Here is a 10,395-nt window from a genome sequence, read left to right as displayed (position 1 = left end):
TTCCACAGCTTTTTCGAGTTCTCCCAAACTTTCGCGCTTGTTTCTACAACTCGATAGAAAAACGGAGAACATGTTTTTTCTTTTGGTTACTTTGACCATCAAAATGTAACGTAGCTTTGTTTCCGCCACCAGTACCTCAACAGCTTATGCTAGCTCTGTATTTCTACCAAATTACAGAAACACGATTTTTGACCAATCCGCTTTTTCTTAAATGCAAGTTTTGTACCGGTTGTGGTAGCCTCTTCTGTTCTTCTCGTAGATCACATCCCTTACTGGTTGCTCCATTATAACAAATGAAGTCAAATAGAAGTTACAAATATTTCGCCTTTTCTTCTCCCTTGCCGCCAGAAGTTGTCTTCTTTTTCATCTTTTTTCGAGGCCTATTCTATCTGAAAAATTGAAACCGACTGCAAAAAGTTCACCTAAGAAACTATTGAGTACGTTTTTAATGATCTTAAATACACTAACGTTGCTTGTGTTGTTGCCGATAGTACAAGTTGAAAGCAAAGATCGACTAAAAATAGCACGGTATTCTATAGATCTTTTGATTCCGACAGCCATAACTACGATATTTGAGTTATGGATTCGCCGGACCAACGGTTAAAACTTCAAATAACTTCTCATGGCGGCTAAAGTTTTTGCCCGTTTTATTGCTAACGGGTAGCCCTATTGAAACCCCGTTACAATTGTCATCGCCCTCATTGTAATTATATCGTTGTCATTATCAACATGATTATGGGCGTTGTCCTGAAAATCGCCATCGTCATGTTGTCAGCGACATCATCAGCTTCATCATCAAATGTCGACTTCATCATGATGACCGCCATGATACTCATCGTTGTATTTGCTGACAACCCCTGTCATCATTTTTTTTTCCGAATCAATCGTCGACCTCGAGCAATCTTTTAGTCTAGGCCGCTTATTTCTGTTATTTTAAGCCGACAATACTGTCCGACTTTGAAGAATAAAACTGCAAGAAAGCATCATTGGTTTTATTTCAAGTTGAGTAATTCATTCAGACCGATTTCCAATCTAAAATATATTTTTCCTCCTTCTCAAGTTCTTGCTTCTGGCTAATTGCATAATGTATTGATGTTTATCGAGCTTACAGTGCTAAGATAGTAGCTAGAAATAGGAAAATCTTTAGGGTTTCCCGTTTTGTCGCACTAAATTAATTCGCAAATAAACCGTTTCTTTCCAGAACATGAAACGTCATGCCATTTTCCAGTATTCTGATTTCCACTCAATATTGCTCCACAATCCTGTCCTTTATAATCATTTGGCTGATTATTTGACCAGTTGTTGTACCCAGTCAATGTAGCTCCTTTAGTCCACTTCCAGGTTCCTTCACTTTCAGAATCTGTTAGTCCAATCCAGTAATCCTCCTGCCTGTTAAAAACTCCCTTTTAATGAAATTGTTTTCGTCAGCGGATCCGATGTTCACCAACTGGGCATTGTTAGTGTTGCAAATCGTTTCGGCGTCGGTCCAGTTTTTTGCTTCTATGAAAAGTTTGTAGCATGATCTGTTAAAAGTGGACCATGACTGTGAACACTGGAAAACAACTAAAAAAAGACCGGTTTGTAGGAAAAATACTCAAAGTGCAGCCAGCATTCATGATAATATGTAAAAATGGGTTTGCGAACGCAGGCTTAAAAGGCATTGAGACAAACGTTAAAATCACTAAAAAGACGTTTCAAACGAAGAACTTCGATTTTCATCGATTTTAATGAAAAGTGAGACAATGCATTATAAGAAAAGGTCCAACATTATTCAAATATGCCAGGTGTATGAACAAGAGCGGATTGCAAATTATAGCACGTAGCGTAAATGCCAGTAATGCGTATAATGATCAATTTTTCCTTACCCAGTTGACAATTATCTCCATAATATCCCTCTGGACAAACGCAACGGTATCCTTCGGCACCAAAACCTTCTTCACACGTAGCATTTGATTCACATGGGTTACTTTGGCAATAAGTCTGTAATTTATTGAGATATCTTTTATGTTAATAAACATCCATGGTATGCAAAACTATTTCAAAAAAATATTCCAAAATCAAAAACAATTGTCAGCTGTCTCGAAGATACAAGGCCCGATTAACTTTTCAAATATCTTTTTCACTTCCCGATAGCACATGCAAAGGAAACACGTGCCGACAGGCAAGCTTTTACGGGTTTCTCCCAAACTGGATATAAAAAGGAAACTGCGTTTCTTTTTTTTATTATTTTTTATTTTTAGAAAATTCCTCGACGAAAAGAAAAGAAAACAACTTGGTTACTTTGATCATCAAGATGTAAATTACCTTTCTCGCACCACCATTACGTAAATAGCTCGTGCTAGTTCTATATTTCGTTGTAAACTTTGTTAAGGCCTATTTTACCTCAAAGAACGACATCAGCAGCAAAAAGTTCAGCTTAGGAAAATAATGAGTACGTTTTCTTGATCTTAAATTCACTAACGTGGCTTCTGTTACTGCTGATAGCTAAAAGCAAAGATCGAATTAAAATAGCATTTTTTTTTAAGAAAGCATGGTCTTCAATGCGCCTTTTTATTCATACAGTCCTATCTACAAGATTTGTTAATAAGTTTTGGAGGCGCAGTACCAATGAAGTGTACCTCCACTCACCAAAATTGGGTTGAAAATAAAGCCATCTCTTGCCATAAACTCATTCAAAGGGACTTGTAAATGATGCTTGTCATTTATTTCACACAAGAATGATCCATCCTCCAGACGGCCGTAGTTGTAAGACACACATTTTGTCTCCATGTAGCATTGTATCTTGCATATTTCCTGGTTAGCCACTCGGTAACTTTGGACGACATGATTGGTAAGAATCATGTTTTGAATTTCCCCTTGGAATTGGATAACGCGACAGTCATCTAAGAAAGACATAAAACTTAAGCTTATCTCCCTGAGAGTCAAAACCGACCAACTTGAAAGACGGCGGGCAACTTGTAGTGAAGTCTTGTAGTTCACCGCCGACGATCTCAGGATTCCATTATCACATCGCAACAATGGTTCTTTGATTCCCGTCTCTTTAGTTTAACTCTGCTTTAAATTAGCTAGCTAGATTGTTTTCAAGATGATCAACATCATGACATAATTGTTTTCGTTAAGTTAAAAATAATAGTGTTTGTACGTCTTTTATTAGCTGTCTCAATGTGCTTCCTCCATTTGTAAGAAATTCACTTGTACTGTAAGTCAAATATTCAATAATTCAAACGACAATAAAAGGGAAAGATCTACATTTAACTAAATACTTTTATACCATACTGGTCGATATTAAAACATTAAAGCTAAAGAGCCACTGCTTCCAAATATGGAGAGTCAGACAACTGCTCGGAAAATTCGAATTTTCTTCTATTGCGGCAAAAAGACCCTTTGGGTGAACTATTTTCAGAAACATACAGCGAATTCACATTTTTGTACAACCAAGGAAAGTTCGAAATACCGCTCAATCAGCCAAGATGGCCGATGGAATTTATATAATATTTTTGCGCATTTTCAACAGGCCCGTATAGAAAGAAAGGAACTTGCCTTAACTTTGTGCTATAAAACATGTCAACTAATGTCAGCATTGTAAATATTATAAAGAAATGGACTTTAGGCCGACAGTAAATAGACGGTCAGAAAGAGAATAATAGTCATAAAAAAATACGATCTCGTCAATCAAAATTTACGTGTTTTGTATTGCTATTCTATATGTTTAATAAGAATTTGTAATAACATGAGTATATCGTGTGCGTTTTGTTAAATTAACATATTTAGTTCATGTTTCCCACTGCAGTAGATCATCAGCATATGTATTATGAAGTAGGTAATATGGGAACGTCCTCTAATGAATTTCAGAGGACGACCCCACTGGAGGCAATATAACTGTGCACAGATTTTGAAACAAAACTTGATACTACAAGTCTGCGTGCTTCGAGCCATTCCGAGGTTATTAAATTACTTATCGTCAGGCTGTTAACAGTAATGGTGGAATGAATTATGACAAGGGATTGGACGGAGAGAAAACGGTCGATGGATGCCTGGGTCGCTATTATCCTTATTGAAAATAGCAGAAACTGTGGCTAGTTCCCTACTCTTAAACACAGTTGCATGGTCGATGTTCTAACCGTATAAGCTTGACAGTGTCGACTTAAAAAACGATCCTCGATCCTCGATGCTTTCAAAAATCATGTTTTGTGTTCCGAGTTGCGAGACAAGCGAAAAACGACTTGAAAAAAAACTATGTATTTTTTTTAAATACATAACAATAGCAACGAGCAATAGTTACGTGATAAGCTCTTACTTCAGAACTTTCTTTTTCACTCAAAACTCGAACAAATTGAGTTGAACATCGAATGAGTCTTCTGAGAATCGAAAATTTCGACTCGAAACGCGATACTCCAGTTAAAGTCGAGGATCGAGTAAAAACGTTCGACTTTCGAGTGAATGTTAACTTCCCACTGTGGTCTTTGTGTAAATAAGGCGCCCTTATTTTTCAGATAATCAGTTTTTCTCTTTCTACTGAAAGGAAAACTGAAAGTTCGCTTAAAGGTTTTTGGAGAAGGAATACTGATGTATGCTTGTGCCAGAATAATTATGTAGTGTAAAGGTCAGTTTTAAAAGCTGCAAACACAAAGTAAAATTGCTTAAATTAGTGATGTATGACAACCTGCTTGTTTTGCGCTCATGCACTATGCGTGATTTACCTAACCGAGACATCTCTATTGGCAGGGAAAGTTCCTCAGTAAACAACTAGTGTCTTTGTGCACGATGAAGGCCAAAAACGTGAATTAAAACATGCAACAAAGAACTTTGCCGCTCCTCCTCAAAACCTTTCCCGTCTGAATTAACTAAGTCCATTTCAACTAGAAACATATTTGGTTCTGCTTACTTTGGACCCGGTCTTGTTAATTTCACAGCTTGGTATTTAAATTTAGCACTGTGCAAAGGAGGTTCATCTTAATTATTTATAAACCGTTCATTGAAACAAAACACTAGACGATAATGGCGTCGATAAGCCAAGAAATTAACAGAACTAACTTACCTCCTTCCACATTTTTAAAGATGTTAAATAGCAGAACAGTTATTGCAATAATCGAGATACGATCGGGAGCGTTGTTTGGGCGATTCTCAATTTGTCTTGAACGGTACGGTGAACGCATCGCCGACACCATAAGAACTTGTTTAATTCCGCTCCGGTAAATTTCCGCTCCGGTCGGTTTCTACTTTCAATTTTGTCGCTAAGCTCGGCTAAATCAATTTTTAATAACTTGTTTTCCCGGTTGGCATAATTTACACGACAAAGGATGCAGACTCACAACAAGATTAACGCAACTGAAAAATATATCACAAAAAATATATATTAATATATCATCGACTATAGATAGACCAACGTTGTTAACGAATGAAAAAAAGGCGTTTTATTCTAGTGCGACAGAGGAGGCCGTAGGGCTTAGATTTACTATAATGGTCACATAAAAATTTGCATGTTGGTGTAACGATTTGCTATTATTATTACTATTATTATTATTATTATTATTATTTTTTTTTTTTTTTTTTTTTTTTTAGGCCTCAATTCTCATAATTTATATTTTAATGTATTTCAATTACATAATTTATAGAAATAAATTTAATAATTAAGGGCGAGAAAATTCTAGAAAGTGGCCATTTTTTTGTTTTTGTTTTTGTTTTGTTTTGTTTTGTTTTGTTTTGTTTCATTTAGGACTGACTAAGAGAATCATTACATTACACGCACATTACTTATTAGAAAATTCTATGCACAGATTAAAACTTGATCATAAGCAGTTACACTGTGTTTACTTTACGCAAACCTCCAGTTTCCTGTGAGAACTAATATAGGGCCCGGACGCACTGGGCAAATTTTTGTTTATTTTGCGGAAAAATCTGTCATCAATTCCCTGAGACAAGTGCGCCCGGGGATTTTTAGATCTACCAAATTTTGTCAAGGCTTACCAAATTTCAAAGACGCCTCGGAGCAGGACAAATTTTTGTCAGGCGTGAAATCTGACAGATTTGTCAATTTACACGCCATGATTTGAAGGAAAATGTCAATCAAGAAAATTTGATCTCTATTTTAGTCGGAGTATTTCAGTCCGAAGCTCGCCAAAATTAAATTTATATTTGCGCGGCAATCAAACGATAAACATGGAAGATTCGTACCTCGGTATGCTCCATGACGATCCGTTCGCATAGTGCAACTATTACGGTTCCCAAGTCTACGTTAACGTTCCAGCTGCATCTCCAGGACCAAGCTCTGCTCAATTTGTACATCCGTATGTCCACCCGAGTCAGCCGAGTACAAGTACAAGTGCAAGTTTCACGACTACATGTAGTCAAATTGAAAGCAGCCAAGCTGAGGATTCAAGAGCAGACGAGAGCAGAAAAAGGGGCAAAGGTCCAAAGAAACAAGCGGCAAAGTATGGTGTTAATTTCCATGTGATTGACACTTGTGGTTAACAAACATTCTGCTGTGATTCAGTGCGTCCACGCTTGACAAATTAAAAAATTGGCAGAGACAAATTTTGTCGAGATTTTTGGAAGGGCTTAACAAATTTTGCCAGTCCAGTGCGTCTGGACCCAAGACTTTCAGAAAGCTCAGGGAAGTTATTTCTCTAAATCTTGGTAAACCTAAGGCACTTGCACCTGTAGGCTTATTAAAGTTTTGTTTCTTGTCGAAGCTCTAGCAGAACTTGACGCCTTTTCTGTAGCGTGATGGTGTACAATATATCTCCTTCTTTAATTCCAATAATTTGTAGCATCGTTGTGACTGTTAATATAGCCGTGCTGTTTATCTGTTGTCACGCTTCGGCTGTCGTTATCAGCTCGTCGGTTTACTTTTGGATTGAATTTAATAACGGTAGAGAAGATTCGTGTTTACTTTCTGTTAAATATTTACAATCAGATTAAAAAATGAAAAAGACGACATTTTACGCTTAGTACAATTGTATATTATGGTTTTCAATGATTATCATTATTCTGGCCATTCGCCATCAAATTTCCCAAGACAAGGGAAACCTAGGTTTAGCGATGTTTATCTTATCTATTACATTCACTGGTTATCTTTGAAATCCGATTGGCTGTAATCAATGCAATTTATTCACGAATCGCACTATCTTTGTGCTCTAAATTGCATTTTTTCTGGCCAACGCTGAAAATGGAATACTAAAACAAAACACTCAATCAGATTTCGATGTCTTAAATAATAGAATAATAAATAAAAAGGACGAATTTAACTACCCACACTTTCTAAATGACGGTGACGAGGTCCTTCGGGCGTAACACCAGCTTTTAGGTGTCTTGCCGACTTAAAGCGTTCTTTATGACGATTATTTTGGCGATTTTTCTTCAACATCTACTCAAGTTCCGTGTGATCCCGAGTTCAGCAAAAGAGAAACAAACGAAAACCACACTCCATCAAATCCAGGGCCAACTCGCGACATAGATGTTTATAGTTGTCCTGTCTTTTTTTTTGGGGGGGGGGGGGGGGCATGAGATGCAAGAGTTCTTGTCTGTGGTTGTCAATAAAAATGCCTTCCGCTCCACAAAACAGTGGCTGAACATTTTTAGAAGCTGGCTTTACCACTGAAATAATGGCGTCGGAGGAACTTGACAGAGTCCTGAGTAGTGTCCACGCGAAGGCAGAACAAACGACGGATATGTTTATGAGCCGAATGAAATTCCTTACACTCATGACGGTACGCACGGCGCTTCTACTGTAAGTACCGCAGAGAAATGGTAGGAAATTTTTCTAGCATTCCTTACATACTCTCACTAAGGTTCTTTGTCTTCCGGCCAGGGAAGGCGTCATAATCTGTTTCAGTGACATGTCGATGATATTAAATAAAAAAATAAACCAGAAAGAGCCGATGGAATATGAGACAAGCTTTAAAATGAAGTCACGATATTAATAGCGCTTTAAAAGTAAATAGTGCGTTCGAGTCATTCCCACTGTTTTCAAATGATGGCGGACTCCACCGACGCCAATAATCTGGAACAAAACAAGGTCGTTATATATTGGATCACGTCTAAACAAACGTGGAGAAAGACTTAGGTAGGAAAAAAAAAAACAAACAAAAAAAAAAAAAACGATAAATCAAGTAATCCAGCAATGATGAACGAATTACACAACATGAACCTTGCTCTGTTTCTCCCCCTGAACCAAGCTCAGATCTACGAACTGAACTCAAAGATACCAAAGCGCCTACGAATGGACGTTGAACGCGGCGAGAAGACGTAAATGTCTCGTTTACCCAATAAAAGCCATCACATTAAACTCTGAGCTTGCCTCGACATGCTTGTCCGGGCGTAGAGGAGCGTTTGATTCTAATCAATCTAACACAGATCTTAAGGAATAAAAACCCAGATGATCTGTAATACTTGTCTGAGTATGTCGTTGGCAGTGGGAGCCACGTGCACAATTACATAGCCGAGGGCAAAAAAAAAAAAAAAAAAAAAAAAGCGCGAGGAGAAACTTAGTACATGGAGCTAAGATAGATTATCAGTGCTTAAGGTGAACATGCACGGCTACCAATGGCTTGGCCAATCGCCTGGCCAATGGCTAGTAAACGCAACCAATCGTAAAAGTCCGTAAGTAACGACCTCCGAAAGAAGTGAGCCCACCCCTCATCCCCTGAAAATAGAGGAACTAAGGTTCAAAAGTATAATTATTTTTCCAATTAATAGCCTGAATAACGTACGATAAACTGATGACGATTCAACTACGGAAGGTATAGCCTATTCCAGGAGGCGTCATGAAGCGCCCTGGTAAAACAAACCCCGCAAAATTTTCATCAAGCAACAAGAAGGTACTAACAGGACCTTTTCCTCAAATTGATATTACTAAAATTGACAACTTTGCATCATTTTTTAACAGGAGCGCATAAAAAAAAAAAGAAACGTTCAATCATATTGAAATAAAAAACTTGACCAGAGCAGTTAAATATTTCTAGAGAAGACTAACGTAGCAGTGCATCATGAACGGTAAAAATAGTTAAAGCCAGAAAGGGATACTTACAGTAGAAGTCATTTGCGTTCCCTCATGGGGTGAGAGATTCTCGCTCATATCCACTTCCTTTTTTTCTCGTAAGTTCTCGCGCGTTTAGAGATGCGCCACACTCGCGTTTTAGGTGCAGGGATCCCACCTAATGCTCACGTAACTTTTTAAAGATACTACTTTTAGCCCTCCCCCAAATCTACACACGTGTATTAAACTTGTGGAAGTCTTTCGATTTCGACAATGCTTGGGTAAGAGATTCTCCCCATATCAACTTTCTTTTCTCTCGTACGTTCTCGCGCATTTAGAGATGTGTCACACTCGCATTTTAGGTGCGGGGATCCCAACCAATGCTTACCTAACTTTTTAAAGATGCTACTTTTAGCCCTCCCCCAAATGAACACAAGTGTATTTCACTTCTGGAAGACTATCGATTTGGACAGTGCTTGGGTGAGAGATTGTCGCCGCTATCAACTTTCTTTTCTGTTGTAAGTTCTTGCGCGTTTAGAGATGCGCCACACTCGCGTTTTAAGTGCGTGAATCCCAACCAATGCTCACCTAACTTTTTAACAATGCAACCTTAAGCCCTCCCCAGAATCCACACCCGTGTATTTCACTTGCGGAAGTCTATCGATTTGGACAGTGTTTAGGTCAGAGATTCTCGCCCATATCAACTTTCGTTTTTCTAGACAGTTCTCGCGCGTTAAGAGATGCGCCCCACTCGCGGTTTTGGAGTCGGGATTTTAAACTGTGCTTACTGGATTTTTTTAAGATGCTAGATTTAGCCCTTTCTGAAATCTACACACGTGTATTTTACTTGTAGTAGTCTGTGGCTTTGCACAATGCTTGGGTTGGATATTCTCGCCCATTTATATATATTTCTCTTCCTTGTTTTTGCAAGTTTAGAAATGCGGCACACTCGCGATGTCGGTGTCGGCATATATCTCTAATTATGCTTACTCGACTTTTTTAAGATTCTAGATTTGAGCGTTTCTCAAATCTACACACGTGTATTTCACTTGTGGAAAACTATCGATTTGGAAAGTGTTCGGATTGGAGATTCCCGGCCATATCAACTTTGTTTTCCCTCGTAAGTTCTCGCGCGTTTAGAGATGCGACACACTCGCGCTCTAGGTAAGGATATCTCAACCAATGCTCACCTAACTTTTTGGTGATGCTACTTTTAGCACTCCCAAAAATCTACAAACGTGTATTTCACTTGTTGAAGTCCATCGATTTGGACAGTGCTTGGGTGAGAGATTCTTGCCCTTATCACCTTTCTTTTCTCTTTTAAGTTCTCGCGTGTTTCTAGATGCACCACACTCGCCTTTTAGTTGCGGAAATCCCGACCAATGCTTACCTAACTTTTTAAAGATGCTAGTTTTAGC

At 38.2% G+C, this 10,395-nt stretch overlaps 1 protein-coding gene across 1 annotated transcript; it reads right to left on the bottom strand.

The window, feature by feature from the left end:
• Positions 1-415: 415 nt before the first annotated feature.
• Positions 416-2,884, bottom strand: LOC145482880 (brevican core protein-like). Its single transcript, XM_081461520.1, has 3 exons — positions 2,629-2,884; positions 1,866-1,980; positions 416-1,563 (listed from the first exon to the last, which is right to left on the bottom strand). The coding sequence occupies exons 1-3, from the start codon at positions 2,839-2,841 to the stop codon at positions 1,364-1,366; spliced, it is 528 nt and encodes a 175-aa protein (XP_081317646.1). The 5' UTR covers positions 2,842-2,884; the 3' UTR covers positions 416-1,363.
• Positions 2,885-10,395: the final 7,511 nt, after the last annotated feature.

Source organism: Orbicella franksi, chromosome 3, assembly GCF_964199315.1.
Source record: "Orbicella franksi chromosome 3, jaOrbFran1.1, whole genome shotgun sequence".
Taxonomy (NCBI): domain Eukaryota; kingdom Metazoa; phylum Cnidaria; class Anthozoa; order Scleractinia; family Merulinidae; genus Orbicella; species Orbicella franksi.
The sequence above is the reverse complement of the archived record's forward strand: the minus strand, read 5'-3'. Positions and strand labels throughout refer to the sequence as shown.

Bases quoted from the DNA above. Each gene is read 5' to 3' on its own strand.
- LOC145482880 (XM_081461520.1), bottom strand. From the start codon at position 2,841: ATGATTCTTACCAATCATGTCGTCCAAAGTTACCGAGTGGCTAACCAG. The intron at 1,981-2,628 runs GTGAGTGGAGGT...AATAAATTACAG, and splicing joins TTATTTTCAACCCAATTTTG to ACTTATTGCCAAAGTAACCC. The intron at 1,564-1,865 runs GTAAGGAAAAAT...GTCTTTTTTTAG, and splicing joins TGGAGATAATTGTCAACTGG to TTGTTTTCCAGTGTTCACAG.